Source organism: Phoca vitulina, unplaced genomic scaffold (assembly GCF_004348235.1).
Source record: "Phoca vitulina isolate PV1807 unplaced genomic scaffold, GSC_HSeal_1.0 scaffold48, whole genome shotgun sequence".
NCBI lineage: Eukaryota > Metazoa > Chordata > Mammalia > Carnivora > Phocidae > Phoca > Phoca vitulina.
Genome location: NW_022589751.1, coordinates 9,314,386 through 9,340,285, shown reverse-complemented (window position 1 = coordinate 9,340,285; position 25,900 = coordinate 9,314,386). Strand labels below are relative to the sequence as shown.

Below are 25,900 nucleotides of genomic sequence, written 5' to 3'. Positions count from 1 at the left end.
CTAGGATTACTTGGCATGCTTTATGAAATTTGGAATAAGAGCTAAGAAGATGGACTTAATTTTTTTTAATCAGCACAAAGCAATTGTGATAAAGTGCTGTGAAATTTACAGAGAAGGTCAAAACATGATTCCTGTTGTACTTTGTGGCTGCTACTTAAGCCTTTAGAAAATCAGCATCTTTTGAATTAGTATTATTTTTCAGGATTCTTTGATCCTTTTAGGGAAAGAAGGTAGAATGTTTTAGATTTGCTAATTAATTAACATATCATTTCTTCTGTCATCTGAGGGCATAATCTTCAGTTGTGCCTCAAAGGAAGCTGTCAGATGGTAGGCCAGTCAACGGAGAAGTAATGATTGAGTGCCTGCTGGATGCCCTGGGAGTCTTGCCAGCTTTGTCTCCATGAATAAGGGTGCCCGTGCCTTCATTCTTATTTGTCCGTTGTTTTCCTGAACAATCTTTCAGATCAGAGGGATGAAGAGCTGCCCACCCTGTTGCATTTTGCTGCGAAGTACGGACTGAAGAACCTCACTGCCTTGTTGCTCACCTGCCCGGGAGCCCTACAGGCATACAGTGTGGCCAACAAGCACGGCCACTATCCCAACACCATTGCTGAGAAACACGGCTTCAGGGACCTGCGGCAGTTCATCGACGAGTATGTGGTAAGGTCAAGGCGGGAGAGGCCCCAGGAATGGAAATGCACCCTGTGGTCCTAGGGCTTACCTGTTTGCTAGAGACACGGTTGGATTTCATCCCTAGCGTGTGCCCCTTTGCCTCTTCTCTGGCAGGGCCAGTATGTGTGGGCTTAAGAGATGCGCCCTGGAGTCCCATGGACCTGGGTCCACATTCCTGGGCCAACACTTGTCAGCCACGTGATTTTGGACAAATCACATACCTTGTTTCTTTTAGTTTCCTAAAGTGCAGAAGGAAGGTAATGCTAGTTCTGCTCATAGGCTGGTTTTCAGGATAAAAGGAAATAATGTCTGTAAAGCACTGAGGTCCACCTTGAAAGAATTTACAGAGACATTTGAAGAGTGAATCTGCTGCAGGTTGATGCTGACCCCTCTTCCCCACCCCACCTCCATCTCCAAGGCACTTTAGTGGGATGCTTCCAGCTGCCTCCCCCACGGTCAGGTCCATGTGAACTGTTAGGATTGGTTCCTTCCTTAGCAGAGACCACAACGAAGCTGTGCACTTGAGGCTTCCCAGAGCCCAACTGGAAGGTTCCCCTTTAGGCTAATGGCCTGTCTCTTTCTGAGCCTCTGCCGATCTTAAGAGAGATATGCCCAGTTTATTTGCTCATCTGGTTTTGGACCCCCAGGTCCTCCTTGATCATTGACTTCTGGGAACTTCTTTGCATGTAATCTCATCCTGTGCCTAGGCTTTGCTCCATGCCCCAGTATCGCTTCTCTTGTCTTAGAGACCCCTGCCCTTCCTGACTCCACCCTTTTCTGGTTTTCCTTCATCTTCACGAGTCACAGTGGGGACTCTCAGCCTCTCTCGTGGAGCTGAGACCTCAAAAGGAACCACAAAGACCATCTAGTCTTGCTCTCTATCTCCATACAGGAGTGAGCCTACACCTCCCAGAAACTTAACTCCGAGCTCTGTATTTGACAGTTTGCAAGGCAGCGACTTGCTGAGGCATGGAGGGGGCTCCCCACAGTTTGGGGGTGATTAAATGTGTTGAATGAGTAGAATAGCATGAGTGTCTGTTTTGGGCATCCCTGACATAAATGAGGCTAAAAGGTGCTCACCGTCCGGGAGTATTTACTCAGCTTTACTCTGAAGGCACAGATGTGTAAAATGCAGCGTATCATTTCTACGCCAGTAGTTTTTATTGGGGACATACTGTGTTCACAGTCGTGACTACTGTTTATTGAATTTATTTGATTAGTAAATGCCATGATTCACTTAATGCTCACCACAATCCTTGGAGGTTGATAGTATCGTTATCTGTCTGTAACAAAGGAGGAGAAGGGCTTGGGAAGGTGGAATAGTTGTGCCCGGGTCGCACTCTAGCAAGGATGGAGATAGGACGGGAACCTAGTTTGATGCCGGTGCTGGGGCTTGTTATTTTACTTTACGTAACAGGGAAGTGGAATGATGGCTTTTCAGTTTGCACCGAAATTAATCCAGTTCTCCAACCATAATCACCTTCAGCCAGTGCATCTTCAGCATTGCTACCAAAAGGTCCCTGCATGTTTTTGTGACCTCTAGGAACTGTCCCGTTTCCGCTTTCCACCACATCGAAACCAAATGCCAGACCTTGAGTCTCCCAGCACTTCATAGCTGTCACCTGGGCCAGTCTCATCAGGAAACCAACACATTGTGTCAATAGCAGATTAGCTTTCTTGAGGTAGTGATGATGAAAATGAGGATTTTTGCAGGTTGATGCTGAAATAGGGATTGTGAAACACTGAAGTTTCTTACCAGGAAAAGTTGTGCAGGGTTTCAGAGAGGCCAGCTTTCTGGCTTCACCACCACAGGGAGGCAGAAGGACAGGGGCAGCCTGTCCTACTGCGGGTCACTTCCGCCAAGGCCCTCTCTCCTCTTGGCACTCAGCGTGTGAAACCAAGGGAGGCGCTGGCGAGCAGCCTGCTGGAAGGAACAGGGACTAGGCAGTGGGCTTCTGAGAGCCGTCTGACTACACATCAGGGCAAGAACATCTTAGCTGCAGCCCTCTTTAGCCCATTTGGATTTCCCTCTGGTTGGTTAGTAAGGGTTATAGCCTTGGGGATCAGTTGTTTCCTTTGGAGGAACCGAGGTGGAGTAGAAAGGTCAGAAAGCAGGATTGCACGCCCTTGAGTAAGGCACTAGGGTTTTCTGAGCTGTGGTTTTGTCATGTGTGAGCTAGGGAATATTGCAGCTTTCTCAAGCAGGTGTGGAAAGGATGATGTGAGGTAATGTGTAGGCAAGCACCTGGCATCGTACCTGACCCATAGGAGGAGCTCATGAGAAGGTCTTTAATTTGTACCCTATGCTCATTGGACATTTAATGCCCGTCTCTTGAGTGCATGACCCTGTGCTGAGCATTGGGAGAATATACAAAGATTAAAACAAAACACAGAAAACAAACAGACAAAGACTCGGAGCCTGGCCTCCAGGAGCTTTCGGGCTGGTGGGACAGCTGAACGCTGACCTGTGTGAACCTTTCCTCTTTGCCTGTCCCAAGTGCACCAAAGGACTCACTCTACCCAGAAGGCCAGAGTGTCCCTGGGCGCCTGTGAGTCCCGTCTTCCCTTTCAGGAAACTGTGGACATGCTGAAGAGTCACATCAAAGAGGAACTGATGCAAGGGGAGGAGGCTGACACCATGTACGAGTCCATGGCCCACCTCTCCACAGACCTGCTCATGAAGTGTTCCCTCAACCCCGGCTGCGACGAGGAGCTCTATGAGTCCATGGCTGCCTTCGTGCCCGCGGCCACTGAAGACCTCTGTAAGTAGCGCAGCCCAGTTCCGCCTCCGTCCTGCTGCTGACACATGGCTTTCTTCCTTCTCGCAGATGGTGTGGGGGGAGGGTGGAAGTCCCTTGCTGACCCCCGCCCCACCCCAGAGAGACGAAGATCCTGTTTTACACAGAGTTAGAGCTGTCATCATGTGCTGTGACAAGCACAGTCCTTCTCCAAACTTCCTCTGCTGTGGCTGCTGAGAGACTGGAAAGTGCAGGCAAGGGCCTGCAGGTCCGAGTCGATGGAGGCACCTTGCCTTGTGATCTGAAGGGTGAAGGCCATGGCTCTCAGCCCCGTCAGTCCCAATGGGCCCTTTCTGTAGCGAACATTGCCCCCTTTGGTGCCCTGACGTGCCGTTCAGATATCATCTAACCCACCTACATGTGAAAATTTAGAAATCAAATATACACCCTGGTGGAAATGTAAGAGGAGTGAAAGGAGAGGGAGGGGTCAGTATGCCTGTGCATGAGGACGTAATGAAATAGTTAGCTGCAGACCCCGACACTCAGAATCTCTGCCAATGTCATGGCCTCAAGTGCTGAGTGACCGACGCACGTCTGTTGTATCGGCCACTTGCGTACCACGAGCAGTGTTGGCACCAGTGCCTGGATTTTCCTAAATGGTAAATGATTCCTCACACTCTCCTTTCCACTTTCGTACTAACTGAATTCCTGGAAAATTCCGTGCACTTTAAAACCATGCAGAAATACGAGTTGTATTTATCTACAAAGCAGTTTAGTTTCTAGGCTCAGAAATTTATAAGCAGATTCTTTGGGTAACCTAACTTTACTAGATGAATATATAGTAAACTTATTTCTAAAATATCATATCTTTAGGACAGGATTTTTCTTGTAAATTGTTTTAAGAAATTGTGCCCATTTTTTGGTTAACTTGTTTTTTCCAATTGTAAAACTAATACGTTCTTATAAAAACTTGGAACAAAATAGAAATGTTATAACCGAGTTATTAAACGTCCATATGACTCTACCCAAAACCAACCAATATAGAGCTCCTAATAGTTTGGTGGGGATATTTGTCCATATTTTTCTTTGTACCTACTGATATTAAATTAAGAAATATACACACGTACATATGCACAGATATGTACAAATGCACATATATGTGTAAATGTATATCATAAGTAGTTTTTTTTTAACCTATATGTATGACTAGTGCAATATTTAGAAGTCACGAGGGGCACAGAACGCTTCATTGCCCAGGACAGCACTGCACATGGCAGAGTGTCCACGTCTTTCCTGCTTCTGCTAGGTGCTTGTTCAGTAGTCTCTGCTTAGGTCTCACTTTCCCGTGGTCAGCTGTGACCCAGAAGCAGAGGATCCTCCCCCTGACCTGTCTGCGGAAGGTCAGCGCTAGCCTGATGCTGTCACCATGCCTACTTCATTTATCTCGTATGTAAGCGTTTTATCATCTTCTGTTATCACAAGAAGGGTAAGTATAGTAAACTATTTTAGAGACAGAGAGAAACCAGGTTCATATAACTTTTGTTATAGTATATTGTTAGAGTTGTTCTATTTTATTCTTAGTTATTATTGTTAATCTCCTACTGTGCCTAATTTATAAATTAGAGACTTTATCATAGGTATGTGTGTATAGGAAAAAATATAGTATATGTAGGGTTTGGTACTATCTGTGGTTTCAGGCATCCCCTGGGGGGCTTGGCGTGTAGCCCCTGAGGCTAAGGGGAACTACTGTAGTGTCCCTCCATCACGGTGACAACCTAAAACCCCCTCTTAGATTTTCCAAGCCTCCCCTAGAGGGCAGTGGCGCCGTCCTTGAGAACTACTGATCCAAATAATGTTGGATTTCAGTGCACAGTGTTGGAGCAGGAGGACCCGCCATGGACCCTCAAAGAACCTTCTTAATATGTCAGTACCATTTGCTATGAAATGCTAAGCACTCTGAAATACTGCCTGAAACAGCCCTCCTTCCCTCTGGGCTATTCAACAGATTCAAGAAAGGTGAGACAAATACCCATCTGTGTATCAGCTTTATTGATGAAGGGCTTTCTGGAACGGGCTGGATCGAGTATTGCCAGCTTTCAGCCTGAGAAGAAGACAGAGGGGCTCTGGGTGCACAAGGCAGGGAGGTGGGCTTGAGTTTCCCACCCATGAACGGAAGAGCAGGTGCCAAGAAGGTGCCTTGGAGTAGGGGGTGTGGGCAAGTCAGGGGCCAGAGGCAGACTTTGGTTTTTTTGTTTTTTTTTTAAAAGATTTTATTTATTTATTTGACAGAGAGAGATCAGGAACACAAGCAGGGGGAGTGGGAGAGGGAGAAGCAGGCTTCCTGCCGAGCAGGGAGCCTGATGTGGGACTAGATCCCAGGACCCTGGGATCATGACCTGAGTCGAAGGCAGACGCTTAATGACTGAGCCACCCAAGTGCCCCAGAGGCAGACTTCGACATGGCAGCCGCAGCACCTGGAAGCTGTGGTCCAGTTGTTGTTAGGCGCTTGCTAGTTCGATTGGCTGCCCCTCGGGGAGCAGGGAGAATGCGGGAAAGCTCGGTAGAAGCTCCCTTCCTGCACCTGACGGGGAGGACTGGACATGCTGGTAGAAGCTCTTCCCGAATGAGCCACGACCCAGCAGGCAGGGCGAGGAGAGCAGGCATCATCCCCCCCATCCACATCCTCTGTCTCTCTGAATCCTTTAAGACACAAAAGAATGCTTTGATGAACCTGCACTTTACAAGTGAGAAAACTGAGGCACAGAGAGGTTGAACGACATTCCCAGAGTCTCACAGCGGATAAGTGATAGAGCTCACATTTGAGCTCAGGTCTCTGTCTCTAGGGCCATATTCTTTACTCCCGGCTGGAAATTTCCATCGAATACCGTAAGTGTTAGTCCTGGTTTCTTCTAAAGAAGCCATCTAGCTGCCACAGCCCCAGTCCTGAGGTCAGCTCACCAAGCGGCCTCTGGTGCCCTCAGCACTTGCGCTTCCGTCTGTCTCCCCGGGGGGTCAAACAGGCATTTCTGGAGCATCTCCTGTGTTTTAGCTGCTTGCCACTTCTGGGTGTTGGGGTCACAAGAGGGGCTAATACACTGTCCTTTCCAATCTGGAACTGAGACCCATTCACAAAAGAACATTTGAAGGACAACTGGAACCTACTTGGGAAGCCTGAGACTGTGTATCCGCATTTCCTCCTGTGTCCTTACTGTGCGGCAGTTGAACAGTTAAAGAATGCCCCACTTCACTAGCTGTTTCGTGTTGACACAGAGCCTTAACACCTGTTACCCCCCTGGAAGCTCCAACCCAGTGGAAAGCTGCGGCTTATGCTAAAGGCAGCCACACAGAGCAGGAACGGTGAACCTCTCCAGCTCTTCCCAAGGCAGTGGAGGGCTATGAAGCGAGCCTGGTTTGTGGCTGTTGGTGAGGTGTAAAGTTACACGGGGTCAGGGGAATTCTGCTTGCCCTGGAGCTAGGAGGAGGCCACCAATAGGCAGGCTGTAGAATTTGGCTGCTTTGTGGATGGGGAAAGGAAGCTCACTGCATTTTTCATTTGCCAGATCATATAAACTCTGAATTTTCTGATTCTAGACCTGATTTGGTTTGCGTTTCTGTCTCTGTGGTTTAATCTTGAGAAGGACCACTTACCTATTGGCCCAGAAGGAGCAGCAACTTGGACCTGGGGAGGAACCGTTCCTTTTATTAGCAGTGACTCTCTAGGAGAGAAGACAGTCTAGTTCATAAATAAGCAGGACAAACTGATAAATCTAAGATATGTATTCGCAACACCACCTGGCACAATAATAACTTGCGACGTCTGCCGGCCCTTTCTAGTAAGCAGACTGCTTTTATCTCATCTGTTATTTTGTCCAGGTGTCCTCGGCCTTGGCGGATAGAATTAGCTCCATTTCACAGGGGAGAAAACTAAGGCTCCAAAATTTAGTACCTTATTTAAGTCCCACTGAGGGAGAACTGGGTCGGGAATCTGGGTCTGCATGTTCCCGGGGACAAGTCTGTCTGCCGCCCCAGTGGGATAGAATACTCTCCTGGCCTGCCCTCCTAAGATCTGGGAGGGACACTTAGACAGGAGCTCTTTCTAAATGGTCTCACTAGCCACGTTGATCAGTGCCCCACCTTTGTTACCACTGAACCCTCGAGGCTGAAAGTAAACATATTAAGGAGTTTAGGCTACATTCATTCCCACATTTGTTCCCAGGACGAACATTATGGAGTGCAGGCTTTAGGCCAGCTCATTACTACTTCTTTGGAGGTCACCCAACTCCGTCTGGACAAATCTGCCTCTTTCTGACTTGAATTTTGGAAAAGGGCTAGGAATGAAGTCCCCTTCTCCAAAGGGAATCCAAACAACCACTAAGTAGCAAGGTTGTGAGGGAAATGGCCCCTGTTGAATGAAGTGGGGCGGGGGCGTGATGTTGGCTTCCGACCCTGAGATTTTATGATTCTGCTCCAGGATCTCCTTCCCCTGAACTTTCGTGGGTGTACACACACGCGCGCGCGCACACGTGCATGCACACGCACACACTCACGTCCCTCACACTCACGTTCTTTAGCTTAGCTCTGCTGCCACCAGGTGGTAACTCCGTGTCTTTGTTATCAGACCTTCAACTTTGCTCCCAATTCTCTTGAGAATTTTTTGTTCAAGACAGATTTAAACCATCAGCTTCCTCACATTACTATATAAGAAATAAATATCTTTATTAAGGGTAAGCGTATGCAGACACTAAATAGAAATGAAGGCTGAAACTGACCCAGCGGGGCAAAGGGAGGCCGAAGGCACCGGCTGAGTTCTATTGCTCCTATTCCTCCAGGTGTATGGGAACTGTGTCGGGGACGTAGGCACTTAGTGACAGCATGCTGGATTAAAGGCGTTAAAAGCTAATAAGATAAAATCCCCACCACCCGCAGTGACCTTGCTCCCCTCTGGACCTGGATAGCCATGGGTCACGCTCTCCTGGGGGCACTGCGAGCTGATGGCTTTGCACTCTGGTTATGTGCTTCTCTGGTCCTTCTCTGGTTACCGGCTCCCACCTCCGTTAGGAAGCACGTATCGTCCACAATGATGTGCGCAATAGGCGCTCAATTATGTCTTGAATTTGAGAGTGACAGAAAATAGAAAGTCGTTCTGGGTTTTGTGGGATGGAGTAGTTTGGTTGACATTCTGGTGCAAAGACTTTCCTGCTAGGTGGTGGTGAGATCTGTTAGACGGCCCTGAGCGCGAGACGTCTCGGGCGGTAGTGGCTCCTCCAGGCTGCCCTTTCCTTCCCCGTCTCCTCTAATTTGCTCGCACTGTTCCTGCTGCCTTCTCTTTTCTCGGCTTGGAAAATGCCCGGAGTCCTTCACAAAGGACTGTCCTCACACCTCCCTGTCCATATTCATGTGCTTGTTCCTCCCCAGTTTGTCCATTCACACATTCATTCATTCAACAGTATTTCTCAAACCTCTCGTGGGTTTCAGTCACTGTGCCAGGTGACAGGGAGTCAGTAAACAAGACGGCATGATCCCTGCCTCCCAGAGCTGTCCTTCTGGAGCTGGGTATGAAACAAAAATACCACATCACTACATATATAACTACAAACCGTGACCGTGCCATGGAGGAAGAGGACGTGGTGCCCTGAGGGGACCGCTACGGATGTGGAGAATGAGGGGAGGAGGGTGTGCGACTTAGCAAGTTGTGGTGCCCCCTGCACCCTGCCGCGAACTCAGCTCATGGACAGATTCCTGCCGGGCCGAGTGTCTGTGTGCCGGCCAGGAGTGCTGTATCGAGGCACTCGTCTGCGTAAGAGACCGGCCAGACTTGTTGCTTCTCCTAGTCTCGTTCATCCTTAGCCCCTCCTTCTTCATTGCCCACTCCTCCTTAGCCCCTGTAATTTCAGATTGCTCTTTCCCTCCTCTCTCTCTCTCTCTCCCCCTCCCCGTGTGTGTGACCACCGCTCCCTCCCTCTGTCTCTCTCCCTCCCATCACTTCTTCATCAGCATATGGACTACCTTGCCGACGTGACCAATGAAAGCACTTTATTCCACCTGAGCGCAGGTGGAACCAGTCAGGTTTCAGGTCATCGTCAAATGCTTTCCCAGGCTGCTCCTTGCTCTATGGCTCTTTTTTGGCTATAAAAATACTTGCTGAAAAGAAAATTCTCTTGGCCTGCTTTCAGGGCTTGAGAGCCTTTCCAGAAGAATAGCCTCTCGGCATCTGACATTTTACTGTATTATATACTCAGATTGGGTTTTATATTAAATTAACAACACATAATCTGGATGGAGTTTCCACCGCAGCTAAATGATCTAGATTTATGTCCCCTGAGGAGTATCATATGGGCTTCTCTGAAAATTCATTATTGCTCTTGAGTCATTCCTTAATTAAGTGCCTGCCTAGGATTTCTCTCATCTGTTCAAGCTTCTTTCTTCCCAGGAATGGGTTCTTTCTGATTGACTCCCTAAATGAGGTACAGCCTTAACTCCGCAGCTGGCTCTTCCCTGAAGACTGTGGCCTCTGGGTCTCCTTGTTATATATATATATTTTTTTTTCTTTCTGTCTCTGCTGAAGTGAAAGAACTTTGCACTTTCTCCTTAGACCAGCATGTTTCTGGGCTTTTTAGTTTATTTTTAACTGACAAGTGGTGAAGGTTAAGTGCTTGGAATCTGAAGTACAAACCCTGAGCATCCAGGAATGGAGGGATTCCTTTACAAAAAAGTCCTTTGTCTGGAAGCAGACTGCCTTCACCTGCAGAATTTTTGGTGTATTTCAGCCACTCCTGTGGTGTTCACTGTGTGCCTGATTTGTATGTGCACACGGGTTGTCACACTTAGAGTTTGAGAGAGTCTTATTACTCACAAACTCCCAACAACTGGGCACTTTCTTTATTATTACAAAGGTAGTGTCTGTTATTACTAGGACTTACTGCCTAATACAGATATGGCAAATAGTGTTTGAAAAGTAACTTCATGTGCCAGTGTCAGTTCGTTGGTATTGAGTGCCCGAGGGGCTGGGCTGAGGATCCCGTGGCCAGAAAGAATGCTACGACTGATGAGCATTTGCCTTGAGTACAAATAGGGACATGGAGGCCAATGTATATATTTGCTGTTCTTGGTCTACCTCTGAGATGTTTATGTTCAATTCAGTATAAAAAGAATCATCTTATTTAAAATATAAGCGGAAAGAAAGTCATTTTTAGGTAACTTCCTTTGAGGCAGTGTGTAATGCCCTCATCAGGCCAGGGCTGCTAAGGCCACATGTGGCCACGATGGACTTGCTTGAGTGTGCCCTAAGCCCTATATCGTATGGCCCTTGCCAGCCCCGTACAGGAACGGAATTTGGGGCAGGCTAATTGTGCTGATCCTGGGTTCCATCTGTGGTAGGCACAATAGAGCCCCCGAATCTGTGAAAGGGCTCGATGACCTGGCAAAGGAGAAGGAAATTTGCAGCGGGTTGCTACTCAGCTGGCCTTAAGGTAAAGGGAATGTCCTGAATGATGGGCGTAGACTCAGTATAATCACAGGGGTCCTGAGAAGTGGAAGAAGGAATCAGAAAACAGACCACAGAGGGCTCCATGAGAAGGACTCAGTCCAGCATTGCTGGCCTCGAAGATGGAGGAAGAGAGCTGCGTGCCAAGGAGTACAGGCGGCCTCTAGAAGCTGGAAGGGGCAAGGAGGCAGGTCCTCCCCTAGAGCTCCCAGAAAGGCAGGCAGTCCTCTCAAAACTTTGATTTCAGCCCAGTGAGACCCGTTTCAGATTTTCAAACTACAGAACTGTAAGGTAATAAATTTATGTTGTTCTCAACCACTACGTTTGTGGTAACTTTTTTACAGCAACAATAGAAAACTAAGACACTACCTAGGTTGCCTCTATATAATAAAGGCATCCATTAATATTCAGTGCCTGGCAATGTTGCTAAATATTTTATAAGCATTGTCTCCACCGGCCCCTACGGTTTTCCTGTGTGGTAGGTACTGTTAGGTATTCCCACTTTACAGATGGTCATATACAAGCTGAGTGATCTCAAGTATCTTGCTCAAGGACATAGAGCTAGTAAGAGTCAGAGCCGGGGCTTGAGCCCAGTTCTCCAGGATACCAGAGTCCATGCAGGTAACTGCCACCTCTGACCGTGATGTCGACCCGCATTGGTCACTCAGTCAGTGGCCAGTGTCCTCACCTCTGTTGCTTGTCTGCTTCAGTTGCTGCCTTCCTCTAACTTATGATTGTACCCTGAGCGGATGAGTCAGAGTCTTGATTGCGGATCCCCAGGCTTTCTCCTGCATCTGCAGACCACCCTCCTCGTCCTCCCTGCACGCTGCGCCCATCCTGCTCTTCCGGCCATGCCTCGCATCCTCTGGGTTTAGCCTCTGTCTTTAAGATCAGCCTCTACCTATGATCCTGGCAGCACAGGATGGGGCCAGAAGGCAGTGAAGAGCTACTAGAATTTCTGTGTTCATTGCTGAACCCACGAATAAAGAACGTGATGGGCCTCAGGAAAGCACAGGGTAAATGGGCATGGCCTCCAGCTCAGGTCTGGGCTGCATGGGCAGAGCCTTGGCAAAGGAGGAGAGAAGCCTGCAGCTCTTTCTGTCTTGGACTTGGTGTTCAAGAGCCACGGTCCAGAAAATGCTTGGCAAGCCTTGTGTGTGAGTCAGATTTCCACACATAATTCTATTGTAAAGCATTGGCATTTGTTATCTTAAGATTTCCCCTATGCTTTAAGTATATTCGAATATAAAAATGTTGAATGGGTATAATTCTTTACTAGGAAATGTAATACATGTGATATTTGAGAATATGTGTGGAAATTCAGATATTAGAATTAACCCATAAGCAGAGTAATAAACTCTGAAGGAGGTTTGACGTCCAACAAAGTTACTATTAAGAATAAGTATAGGGGCGCCTGGGTGGCGCGGTTGGTTAGGCGTCCAACTCGGTTTCAGCTCAGGTCTCGATCTCAGGGTTGTGAGACTGAGCCCTGCATCAGGCTCTGCGCTCAGCAGGGAGTCTGCTTAAGACTCTCTCTCTCTCCACCCCCTTGCCCCTCCCCCCCAAAATAAAGAAATAAATCTTTAAAAAAAAGAAAAGTATAAATTCAGTCCTTTTTAAAAAACTATTCTCTGCTTAGGACATTAGCCTGGGTATAGAATTTAATAATAACAATAATAGTAATAATAGTAATAGTAATAGTAATAGTAATAGCAGCTAGCATTATTTAGGACTTTTCTCTGGGCTAGGCACTGTGCTCAGCACTTGGCCAGCTTCTCATGTAATACTCATGGCAAACCTATGAGATACATACTACTATTATCACCGTTTTACAGACAGGAAAAGAGAAGCTGAGAGGATTTAAACAACTTGACCCAAGATAATTGTGGGCGAAGAGTTAATGTAACAGCTATCATTTCCCCTTCTGCTCGAGAATTTGACCTTCGGTTGACTTTCCAGCTCTGTTACCTTGGTAACGTAATAAGAGTCAAATGTCGACTGTGTTTCTAGGCAACATTGCCTATGATAAAAATGACCCCTAATTGGTTGGTAAATTGCATCTGGAACTGGGAGGAGCTATATGTGGACTATAAGTACCCCAAAGGGACAGCACACTTTGGGCTTCCCTGGGAGCAGTGACTCTGGCCTGCTCGTGGGGACCCTGGAAGGCTGCCTAGGGAGTGGTCACGAGAAATGCTGCTCCCGTGGGCCATGGGGCTTTTCACCAAGGTGGCCCCTCCACCTGCCTGACCCGGATCGCCTCTCCTTGCCCGTGAACTGCTGGACTGGCACAAAGACTGCCCTCGAGGAGGAATGGCACCTGGTGCCATCCTGCTCTCCTGCGTCCTGCGTCCTCCTGAATAGCCTGGTGCCAACATGGTCATGGTCATCTTGGGAGCCTGAACCATCAGGTGGATCTAAAAAGTCTGCTTGGTGTCAGACTGGTGGGTGTCGTGGTCCTCCAGCCAGCAGTGGAAGAATCAAAATTGGAACCTATGCATTTTGACCCTAGTGCCCAAGCCTCTCATTCACCCTTCCAGGGTGGCTCAGGGAGGAGAAATAACTCTACTAAGGTCACAGGACAGATATTTAGCAGATCCAGTTAAGGCGTGATAACAAAGGAAAAAGATCTGTCTGTCACAGGTGGCTCATTTAGCTCAACCTGGGTCACAGTACTCAATGTGCATGGCTCACAAGTGTCACCGGAAGGTGATGTGGTCTGTAGGTGGACAGGGAAGGGTCAGCGTAGGTCATCCCTGGGGGATGTGCTTCTTTAGTTTTCCCATTGCATTTCCTCCTCTGCTTTTCAAATCTCCTCCCCTCCTCCTCTTTCTCCTTTTTTTCTAAAAAAACAAAAAACAAAAAACTTTTTATTTTGAAATACTTTTAGACGTAGAGAGAAGTTGCAAAAACGCTAGTGTTCCTGTATACCGTTCCTCCAGATTTCCCTGATAACTAGCTCTTGTATAACCGCAGCATAATTACGAAAGCTAGATAAGCGTTGGTGCAGTACCACCAACTGACCTCTAGGCCTTGTTCACACTGCACTAGATTTCCCCAACCCCGTAGGTAAGATGCTAGATGCTGATGGGATCTTAGACGCTGAGCCTACAGAGCATCTCACAACGCATGTGGTTATTTCTCCTTAGTCTCCTCCACTTTGTAAGAGTCCCTCAGTCATTCCTTGTCTTGAGTGCTGATCACTTACTTTGTAGAAAGCTCCTCAGTTTGGGTTCATCACATGTTTTCTGTGATTGGACCGAGGTTGTGAATTTTTGGAAGAATACCATAGAAATGGTATTAGGTCCTCCTCAGTGCAATGTATCAAGGGATCCTGATAGTGATATGTTTTATTACTAGTGCTCATTCTTTTTTTCTTTTTAATGCTTTAGCCCACAAAACCCCCAGCATATTAGGATGAGGGTCATCGTACCAGAGGCAGAAGCCTGCATTCTTATTATGTTAGCACACCAGGTCCAGCCAGGGGTGCTCTTGCTGCGGCGAGTTTCTTCCACATTTTATTTTTCTAATACTCTTTGAGGCTTCTTTAATTGTGCATCTATCTCTTGGACGTGGAAATCAGTTCTCTCAAATTGAACTTTGTTAGTGAAAATAGCTAGGCTGTTGCGTGACTGTGTTACCATTGTCAACAGGGGTGGCTGGTTGTGAAACTTGCAGTCTGGCGTTGCCAGCCTGGGGGGTTTGGTTATTGGTGATTGAAATTGTCCTGGAGCTCCTATGTGAAATTTAAGAAACAAAACAGAGGATCATAGGCGAAGGAAGGGAAAAATAAAATAAGATAAAAACAAAGAGGGAGGCAAACCATAAGAGACTCTTAACTATAGGAGAACATAACTCTAGGAAACACACTGAGGGTTGCTGGGGGGGGGAGGGGATGGGGTAACTGGGTGATGGGCATTAAGGAGGGCATGTGATGTAATGAGCACTGGGTGTTATATGCAACTGAGGAATCACTGAACTCTACCTCTGAAACTAATAATACGCTATGTGTTAATTAATTGAATTTGATAAAAAAGAAAAGAAATTGTCCTGGTGTTGCTTTGCCTAGGTTCTTGGCGATGCTTGAGACTGAGGGGGCTGTGATTTCCTAGAAGGTGCTGCACCAGGCCTGTGGAATTTCTCCCTCCCCTCATCTTTAGGGATGTCTGATCCAAGCAAGTCTTTACTTTGGGATAGATTCCTCCATGTTTTATTGCTGTGTAAATGAGGAGTTTCAAAAGTTGGCTGGGTCAAGGTCAGGTGGCTAGTGGGGTGGGGTTTGTGGTAAGGGTGGTTAGAGGGAGAGTAATACAGGGTCTTTGTCAGGTAGAGGAGGGTCCTTCTCCCAGCAGGGCTCATACCTATAGAATACACCTTTCTTCCCAAGTTTCTAACTCCATGGGGAAAGTGTTCCATAAAGCCACAGTTCAGTGAGTTGAACTCACTGAAATCTCAAATAAGTGGAATTTTTCCGGTCTTGAATTTTTAAAGAATGAATTACTTGTGAGTTCTTATCAGAAATTTAAAATTAAAACACCTCTGGGTATGTTTCAGAATCTGTTCTGTCACCCTGATCTCTCTGTCGTTTACGTTATAGACTTCAGCGGTGACAGGTGAGGTTCCTATCCGGAACCGCAGAGCTTTGGACTAGAGAGTATCGGGGTACATTATAGTCCATGCAATGTCTCCACTGTGTCAGGAAACAATAAACCAAAAAGGTAGAAAAAAGGAATTGGTTTTTCTTCTTCTTTTTTGGATTATACTTAAGGTAACACAAACATGATCCAAGCCCCATATTTCTTTATATTATTTTTTTCAATAGGTTAAAAAACTCAACTATAAAAGGGTGAATGGTGAAAAATCTTTCTCCAGTCCTTGTCCCTCATCTTTTTAGTGCTAGGGAACCACTGATGTTAATTCTTTATATCTACTTCCAGAGCTTCTTTTTGCATATACAAGCAAATACAAAAGTAGAATCTTCTTGGGCGCAATACATTCTATATTGATTTTCTAAAGTGTTGTATTGTTAAAGATTCTAATTCATCAAGAGTATGCATTTCTTTTTTCTTTCTTTTTATTGTCTCAGGTTTTTTTTTAAATTACATATTATAGCCCCCTATGAATCCTCTCTGGAATCCATTGTCCCCCCTCCCTCTCAGAGGTAACCATTACCATGATTTCAACATTTATCCTTCCCAGCATGTAATGTTTTATAGGCCTTAAAACTTTATATAAACCATATCATTCCGAAAACATCAGTCTGCAACTTTTTCATTCAATGTTATGTTTTTTTATGGTTATAAAATTTATATTTTGATTATCACAGGAGTATGGAAGTAAGAGCTGTGCTTTGTAATAATGTAATGTCTGGTCCCTGGAAAGTTTAAAATCTGTCATTTTTTTTTTTTTTAAGATTTTATTTATTTATTTGACAGAGAGAGACACAGCAAGAGAGGGAACACAAGCAGGGGGAGTGGGAGAGGGAGAAGCAGGCTTCCCGCTGAGCAGGAAGCCCGATGCAGGGCTCGATCCCAGGACCCTGGGATCATGACCTGAGCTGAAGGCAGATGCTTAACGACTGAGCCACCCAGGCACCCCTAAAATCTGTCGTTTTTTATAATTAAAAAAATCAATTGATCTGATAATTGACAGGTGAACCACAATTTATTTTTTTATTTTTTTATTTTTTCAATAACCTGAAGTTATTTTTGCTTTGAAAATCTAATTGTACATATTTGGTCATAATTACCCAGATCTTTATTTTTTTTTTTTTAATTTTTTTTAAAAGATTTTATCTATTTGACAGAGAGAGACACAGCAAGAGAGGGAACACAAGCAGGGGGTGTGGGGGAGGGAGAAGCAGGCTTCCCATGGAGCAGGGAGCCCGATGTGGGGCTCGATCCCAGGACCCTGGGATCATGACCTGAGCTGAAGGCAGACGCTTAATGACTGAGCCACCCAGGTGCCCCTACCTGGATCTTTAAAAAAAAAAGTATTAATAAGGTTTTTCTCATTTATGAAAGCCCCAGAAACCACCGTGGATAATTTGGAAGAGAAAGACATGTATAAAATAGAAAATAAAATGTCCACAATCTATACTGCTTCAGAAATAGCCACTATATGCATTTTGATGTATTTCTCTCTAGTCTTTTTTTTTCTATGTATATACAAATATTTTGTTTCAAAGCGAGGATTATGTCATATGAAGTTTATTATCCTTCACATTACTTCATGATCATGACCTCTTTTCAGTGACTGTTCTTGGGAAATGTGACATAAATAGTTGCATCGAAATCTTCATACAAATTCACCAGATTTTATTTAGCTGGTCCCCAAAGATCAAAGAGGTAAGGCAATGTCATATCAATGTTGTAGTTAAAATCAAACCATTTTTTCTCAAAGTAAACTATCCAACTTCAAACTACATTATTTTGCCTAAGCAAATAAGGTCTCAGTAATTGTGTGATATGACTTAGTGAATGCAATCTTTGATAATATCAAAGCTCTACTTTTAATACAAGGCTGAAATATTTTGCTCCCAAAAAGCATACTTCAGAGTCATAAAGTAATAGGGCACTGTTGGTTACTTGGATTAGAGTAGAAGCTACTATGGGACCTGAATGGTTTTCACACACGGTTTTGGTCTTTGTGGGTTTATGTTTAATAGTGAAAACCAAAGGTCAATGTGCTTCCTCCCTCTAAATAATCAAGTCCATGGGTGACCTAGAAATAGAGTTCTTGTTGCTATGCTATTGAGATGGTACTATTATGTTGTTGAGATGGCACTACGTTGATAAGAGTGGCTCCAACATGTTCTTTTTAACTGTTGCATACTGTTCCGTTGTTTGAGTAAACCACAGTTTACCTATTCTTTGTTATTCCTGCTTCCCATTGGTTTTGGTTGTTAAAAACAATGCAATGGTTATACATTTAAAAACTAAGCCCATTGTTTCAAATGCAAAAGAGCATAATATCTATATCTTTTGAGTCCTGTGGTCTAGGAAATGTTGCTCTCCTTTATACCTCATACTTACAGGGGGTTCTTATTAAGTAGATAGATAGTTGGATGGATGGATGGATGCATGCATGGATGGGAAGATGGATGGATTCATGAATTCTTGAATCTCTTGATTCAAGATCTCTTGATTCATCAAATCTTGTACATCCATCTGTAAAATCTCCTTGCCTGTGTGGAATAACAACATATAAACTCTCAGTTTCCTTTTCTTCTAGATGTCGAAATGCTTCAGGCCAGTACATCTAATCCAATCCCTGGAGATGGTTTCTCTCGGACCACTAAGGATTCTATGATCCGCAAGTTTTTAGAAGGTAATTTGCAACTGTGAGCAGGGAAGCAAAAATAGGGAAAGAGAAGCAAATGTAAGAACATTGCCTGGTTCCATATGATGGTTGCTCCATTAAAGGAATGGGCTGCCACATACCTGGCATATGGTGTGATGATTGAAGACACTCCATCCCCGTGAGCTGCCCCATCAGCCTGTTACAGTAGATCAGGAGTTTCTACCACTGGAGCCACTCATTTGGGTAACAAGTTGCCTCCAACAAGACCTGTTTTAAAATGGATATGCTTATTTTTATTTGACTAAAATTTATTGAGTACCCAATATGAGCAAAGCACTGCTCTGGATGTTGGGCTGGAGGACACAGAGAAAAATAAGATGTGATCAGGTGCCCTTAAGAGATGACTTTCTGGTGAATGTGGAGAGCATAGGGGACTATACACAAACATTGTTAAGTTGAGCCTTGTGTCATGGTTAAGAACACGAACTCTGATCTGTATTTAGTTCCCCCTTCAGTTAGCTGGAAAACCTTGGACAAGTTCTCAACTCCCCTGGGCCTCAGTGTCCTCAGGTGAATGTCGTGAGAATTAAATGACTTATTGTCTAGTGGGCCTCAGAGCGGGGCTGGGCATAGAGTAAGCAATGAAGGTTTATGATTGTTGTTGTTGTTGTCGTCGTCATTATCATTGAAGATCAGAGAGGGAGGGTGTTGAATTGTGTGGGTAACTCCTTAACTCTGTCCAATCATTTATAATCATTTATAAAACAGGGGGTGGAGTCTGTTGATGAAGTAGGCATAGAAAGCAGGATGCTAAGAGTATGGGATTCAGGATGGGAGAAGTAGTTTTGACAATGAAGAGGAAAGAACAGTTCTGAGTAGTGGTAGATAAACCATAGCCTGGCTAGCTGCCTGTTTTTGAAAATAAAGTTTTATTGGAACACTTTGTATCCATTCATTTAGTATGGTCTATGGCTGCTTTCACGCTATAAAAGCAGAATTGAGAACTTGTGTGCATGGGGGCAGGCACCTTGGGAATCACTGTCACTGGTAGGGTAGCCAGCAGCTCTCCCAGGACACCTCATTTTGTTGACATCAGACAAGCCTCTCCAGAATTTCTTCATGCCCTTGTACAAGATGTTCAAAGATGAATAGGTGGGAACTTCTCCAGTAGTTGTAAACTTTCTCGAAGGCAGAGCATTAGAACTCAGAGCCCCTGGATGAGTTGGGACCCCCGGTCAGTCAGTCTTCTGGACCAGGACACAGGGAAGCCAAGAGCGGTCTCCCCACAGCTCAGAAAAGATGCAATTAAAAAACTTCCAATAAATCACTGGATTGGAAATCCCATAGGAAGAAGGACCAAGCTTTATTCATTCCTGTATCTCAAATGGGCATTTAATAAAGATACGTTGAATGCGTCGTGCTGGGGATAAGAAGGAAGTGAGAGGAGAACACCTACTATGTGTAGGCCAAGCTGGGTGCCATTCCTGTACCGTCTCATTTTGTCCTCACGGTACTCCTGTGAGTAGGGCTCAGAGGGAAATCAGGCTCAGAGAGGTTATATGATGTGCCCGAGGTCACCACAGCTCATGCGTATGAAGGGCAATAGCATACAGTCGGGTCTGCTGAGATTCTCAAAGCCAAGGGGACACTACACTCGGGTCCCAGCACAGATCACCAGGAAGGGGACAGGGAAAACCTTATGGCTGTGGGACCCCAGGGACAGAGGGGGAGCGGCGAGCTTCTGTCCTAATTCTTTCTGGTTGATGGAGGGCAGAGTGGGGGCAAAGGTTGCAAAAAAAGCAGTAGAGCGTGGAGGTTGAGACAAGTTCTAGAGCCAGCTTTCCTGGATGCCAGTCTGGCTCTACGTAACTTTGGGCAAGTTATTTAATTCCCCAAGGCCCCAGTTTCTTCATTTGCAAAATGAGAATAATGATTGTAGTTATTCCACAGTGTTGTGATACAGTCAAAGGGGGTAACGTGGGTAATATACTTGGGATAGCAGTTCATACAGAGGACGTCCACAGCAAGGATTTGCTGTGGTCATTTTGATGGGGAGGATGAGGATGCTGGAGCCATTGGTGGGGAGGACTCCTGGCCACCCTTACGCTGCTGCCCGGGCACCGGGGCAGTGGTTCCAAGTGTCCTTCAGCTTTGGAGACTATGCTCTCTTTTCTCTAGTCCCAATGGGATGAATAACTGAATCCTAGCAATAAAATTAAGATGATAGAGCCTAATGCTCACTCCCTTGTGCTGCATTGATGGGTGGCAAATTAAGGTGATATCAGCGTTTTCTCAGTTGCTTCGAGTGGGGTTCTCAGTAAATCATACAGGAAATGATATAGGGGAAGGTCTTTGCCAAAGGGCAGTACTGGACAAATAAGTTATGGTCACTCTCTCTGTTCTTATGACTGTCAATCACCCAGTTTGTTTGGTCACTACTTTCTGGTGCCTTTCTCTGTGTTTCTAGGTAACAGCATGGGAATGACCAGTTTGGAGAGGGAGCTACACCATGGTGGTCAGGAAGAAGATGTGTATCACACGGTGGATGACGATGAGGCCTTTAATGTGGACCTGGCCAACAGACCCCCTGTCCCGGTGCCCAGGCCAGAGGCCAGTGCTCCTGGCACTCACCACCTGCCTGACAATGAGCCATACATTTCTAAAGGCAAGTGTGGCAGGGAATGATGCTCAGTGGGGTGTTCGGGGCTCCTCAGCAGGAATTCCCTAGATCCTCTTAACTTCTGAACCATTGCTCAGAGACTGTCCCCTTCTGAATGGTCTCTAACCAGCCCCAGGAGATGGGGTTAGAGCTTGGGGCAGATTTTGGAGCTGGCCCACGGGCCATGATCACATTCAGTTCAGGCTTTCCTGGATGCATTCATGTGCAATATAAAGACTTACCTCTACTCCAAATGGCAAGAACCCTGGTCAATTTTTATTTCCTGAAATATTATTATTATTAATTTTTAATGGCTAACATTTATTGAAACCTACCAAGAGTACTTTATCTGGAACATGTAATTTAGTCTTTACAATAACGTATTAGGTAAGGGCTGTTATCATCCCCATTGTACAGATGAGGAAAACAGAGACTTACAGAGGTCACTATTACCAGGATTTGAACTCAGGGCATCCGACTCCAGAGTCCCGGCTTTCAGCCACTGTGCTAGGCTGTCTACCTACCTACACTGATACAAATTGGTGAGAGCTGGGTTTGACTTCTTCATAGTGGTCCCTGGGATATCAGTTAGATGCTGATGCATTTTCAGTTTTGCTGTCTTTTAGGGCTTGATTGTATTGATAGGATTCCAAATACTGTAAGAGCTAAGAATTGTCAGAACTGTGCACCTGACCCCCATCCCATTTTTAATAGCATAAGGTTGTGGAAGGTGTGACAAAAGGCAATCACAAATTGGGGAAGGTAGCCCTCAACCAGAGCCCCAGGTACAGGGTTACCAGGTACATGTGAATTTCAGACAAACAGCAAATAATTTCTTTCTCAAATATTGCATCCTTTTTTTTTTTTTTTTTTTTTCAGTTTTGGTTTTCGTTTGTTAAACCTGGCAAATCCTACAATGAGTAGGAATACAGCCAAGGGACATTATGGATAGCCAGTACTCTCCGTGCTTGTGGTTTGCCATTCCCCTGGGGAACATCTCCTTCGGCGTGTGTAGCAGACACTATTGGTGCCCTGCCCACATCCCCCAGCTCTGTATATTTCTGTGCCCACTGGCTGCACCCTGCCTGTCAGGACCCGTGTTTCTTAGTCTGACCGCTTTCTCTGGCAGCCGGAGCCTCCTCTGCCCTTTTGCGAGGCAGGCTGGAAGGGTTGGGGGGTTAGCACCCCTGAGCCCCAGCAACCAGTGATGGATGGGCTGGTGGCTGAGCACCCCTGCCCTTCTGCTGGGAGAACTCCAAGCTGCGTGTTCTGCATTGCTTTCCAGAGCTCCCCAGCTTGCCCACCCCAGTAACTTACTGGATACTTACCCTGTATGGCTTTATCCACTTCCCTGTCTCACCTCCATCACTACCCACATTGACTCCATGCACCTGGATCCTTGTCCCCAGGGCTGCTTCTAAGGGAACCCAAATGAAGAAGCATGTGAATATATATTGATAATTCCTAAATGGCAGGAGGGAAGGAGAGAGCGTTAGTGTTATGGCTCACTGTGGGGAGCTAAGACGGGCACGGGTGATTCCTAAAGATCCCCAAAGGACTTGGGTAGGCAACTGGGGAAGCAAAGAAAAGAGAGGCAGGGGATGACAAAAAGGGCAGTGGTCTGGAGGCCAGAGCCCCTGGGTTCATGTCCCAGCCTTTGCATTTCCCAGCCTGGGACATGAGGTCAGTCATTTTACTCTCTTTAGCTTTCCTTTCCTCATCTGTAAAATGGGTCTCATAATGATACACATATACATCAATGCATGTATCATAATAATACCTAATATACTCTGCAGAGCCTGATAGTGAGGGTCAGATGGGAGAATACATTTATAAACTGTAGAGCACCGTGCAGATTATCAGTCGTGTTAACCAGCGTGCCCAAGTACTGCTGCGCTCTTGGCATCCACCTCAAGTTTTCGCTAATGTTGAGTGCTTCTTTGTGCCAGGCACCGTTCTAAGCACTTTCCATATATTAACTCATGTAATCATCACAACAACCCAGGGAGGGAGGTACTATTATCATCATCATTCTATAGATAAGAAAACTGAGGCAGAGACAGGCCAAGCCTCTTGTCCAAGATCATGTGGCTCCTAAGTGGCCAAGGCAGGATTTGAATCCGGGGAGTATTCTCCAGAGCCCAGGGAACCTTCATCACTATGCATTCTTACCACCAAGTAAGCATCTGTCACTTCTCTGTTTTTCCTGTTAGCTTTGCTGGGTCCATTGCTCATGACTGACTTCATCTAAGTCCCTTTGGAGCTGTGCACGCATTTTATCTGCCCCACTGCTCTGAGTTCTGTCTTATGGCACCTGTTGACGTGTTGAGTGGCACTTCCTTTTATTCTCCAGCTTCGAGGTGTTCGGGCATTCCAGGGCCCAGCTCACGTCCTTGTTCACATTACCCTTTCCTTTAATGATCCATCGTGTCCTCTGGCTGGCTTTGTCTTTCTGGCGTTGAGACCTTTTCTGTTTGGGCGGTCTTCATCCCCTAATCCCCTGAGCTTTGGCACCCTCATTGGCTCCTCCTGGAGTTGTGACTTACAGAACTGCATGTAGTGGTCCAAAATGTGATCCATCAGTTCTGTTTTTGTATAAGATTTTGGTAGTTTTTCCAGTAAATATCTAAAATATTATAAAGCCCCTTGGAAAAAGAAATCTGATTTGGCTTTTACCTAGAATATTCTTTATCTCATAGTTTTTGCAGAAAAAAGTCAAGAGCGGCCTGGGAATTTTTATGTTTCCTCAGAGAGCATCAGGAAAGGTAAGCTCCATGTGCTCAGCTTCCTTTTGTATGACCTGAACTTCCAGGTGGTAGAAGTGTTCATGTTTCAGTGATTTGCAGGTGTAACGTCTCCTTAGCATTGAAACACAGAGAGGCCTAGGGGACTCCTTAGGTGGTGCTGTACTGATGGTAAGGGGAGAGGGGAAGAGATTGGGGCTCCCTAGAATAGTGTACGAATTGATCATACCGAGAACACGAACACACCGGAACGTGTCTGCGACAGCACACAAAACAGTGTCAATAGTGAGATTGGTGCCAACAGGATGAAAGTGGGTAGCCTGGCACCCAGGCTTTACCTAAAGATGCAGTCCTACCATGCTATTTACTTACCCTATCTACTAGCTAAACAACACTTTCGTTCAGCTTTTATTTAAGAGACATTTTGCTTGCAGTTGAGTAACATTTTTCTTCCTTTTTTTTCCTCCTCAAAAGACTTTTTGAGGAAGTATGAGGAGATAAGCACTCCTTTTTTCTTGATTAACTTCCTTGTGCTAAAGAGAGACATTCAGTGTTATCCCATCGATGATTCTTTTGAAAAGGAGACATGACACCATCTAAGCTTTGGAAGGCATCCCAAGGACTTAGGTAGTAGGAGAGTGGAATTGATTGGCATATGCATTTTGTTTTCTCCCCACATCCCGTCTTCCAGCACAATTAAAGACAGCCTTGAAGAAGGCAAATCTGGGAGAAAGATTTGTGGGTGTGTATGGACAGATCTGAGTGAATGGTTGGGAAGAATGACAAATGAACTTTGAAGTCATCTCTCTTTTTTCTTCTTGCTCTCTCCCTGAATCACAATGCCCATGGGGGTCCTGCTAGAGAAATTTAGAATCAGAGATAGCCCTACGTGAAATGAGCAGTAAAATGTCAGGTTGTCCTCACAAGCCCCAATGGCCCCATCACATCTGCAAGGAACTCATTCTCCACAGAACTTAGTGGAGTCACAGCCTGGAGAAAGAGAGGGGTTGCCTTCATATTTCCTGAGAATCTCCAAAACAGAGAACTATGAATTTGTCAGGTGGAGGAGAGGTTGGCAGAGGAACAACCCAAGGAGAGCCACTTGGGACCCAGCACCTAATCTGTGCCTGGTGACATTGGAGCTAGATCATGGTTCCATTGACATTCTAGTCTTTTTGGACATTTCATGCCCATGGGTCCACAGTCATGGTGCCCATGCAGCTTGGAGGCAGGGAGGACAGTAAAGGGCTGGAGTGTGTTGGGAAAAGCATCCTGCCTAGAATTTCCTGTATATTCTTTCCTGGGAGTGGATTTTAGTCTAAAGCAGTGGTTCTCAAGTGGAGGTGATTTCTCATTTCCCTGCACTGCCTCCCAAAGATGCTTGCAATGTCTGGGATGTTTTTGGTTGTCACAGCTGAGGCAGGGGATGCTAGTGGGTAGAGGCCAGGGATGAGGCTACAAATCCTACAGCATACAAGATGGCCCCCCAACAACAAAGAACTCTCCAGTCCAAGATGTCAATAATGTCTAAGTGGAGAAATGCTAGTCTAATGGCTTCCCAATCATTCAGGTTTGGGGCGTTCTGTTGACTTGCCCAGTGGATCCTGTTCTTACCTCCTAAAATGCTGTGGCCTTGTCTACTTTAGCGTAACAGGCTTTGAAATTATTAGCTGCTTCCCCCTCTCTGATTCAATGTCATATGCCCCCCTTCTTCATTCCACACGTAATTGTTCTTTTGAGACCCATCCTCTTGAGCTCGTGACCGACCTCGTTAACCCCACTCGTCTGCCTGCCCTCCCCAGTCAGGGAGCTGTCATCCTGAGTTTTGCCATCCTTTCCAGAGCCTCTCGTCCGACCGTGGAGGGACAGGCCCCAGTCGAGTGTATATGACCCTTTTGCTGGGATGAAAACGCCAGGCCAGCGGCAGCTGATCACGCTCCAGGAGCAGGTGAAGCTGGGCATCGTCAACGTGGATGAGGCTGTGCTCCACTTCAAAGAGTGGCAGCTCAACCAGAAGAAGCGGTCGGAGTCCTTCCGCTTCCAGCAGGTAACCGGCTCTGTCTGGTGTGTTTCAGGTCCGTTTCTCCACCGGGCAGAAGGGAGGGCGGGGTCCGCACTGTCTTTTGTGCTGCCCTAACGGAGCACCTGTGGCCAGGCCCGTGACTGGTGTTCTGAGTGTCATTGCGAATCATTGCGTGTGTATGTCTGTCCCCTGTCATCTGTACCCACATGACCCCCGGGCTGAGAGCTGGATGGCTTTGCTGGTTGTCGTGAGGCTAGAGATCAGGAACAAAGACTCACC

At 46.0% G+C, this 25,900-nt stretch overlaps 1 protein-coding gene across 1 annotated transcript in view; it reads left to right on the top strand.

The window, feature by feature from the left end:
- PIK3AP1 (phosphoinositide-3-kinase adaptor protein 1) overlaps nucleotides 1-25,900 on the top strand; it is a 113,042-nt gene that overhangs the window by 60,974 nt on the left and 26,168 nt on the right. The window contains exons 7-12 of the mRNA XM_032432378.1: nucleotides 464-660; nucleotides 3,245-3,434; nucleotides 18,127-18,222; nucleotides 20,663-20,860; nucleotides 23,554-23,619; nucleotides 25,440-25,645. Coding sequence (XP_032288269.1) covers nucleotides 464-660; nucleotides 3,245-3,434; nucleotides 18,127-18,222; nucleotides 20,663-20,860; nucleotides 23,554-23,619; nucleotides 25,440-25,645 — 953 coding nt within the window. The remainder of the gene's footprint in view (nucleotides 1-463; nucleotides 661-3,244; nucleotides 3,435-18,126; nucleotides 18,223-20,662; nucleotides 20,861-23,553; nucleotides 23,620-25,439; nucleotides 25,646-25,900) is intronic.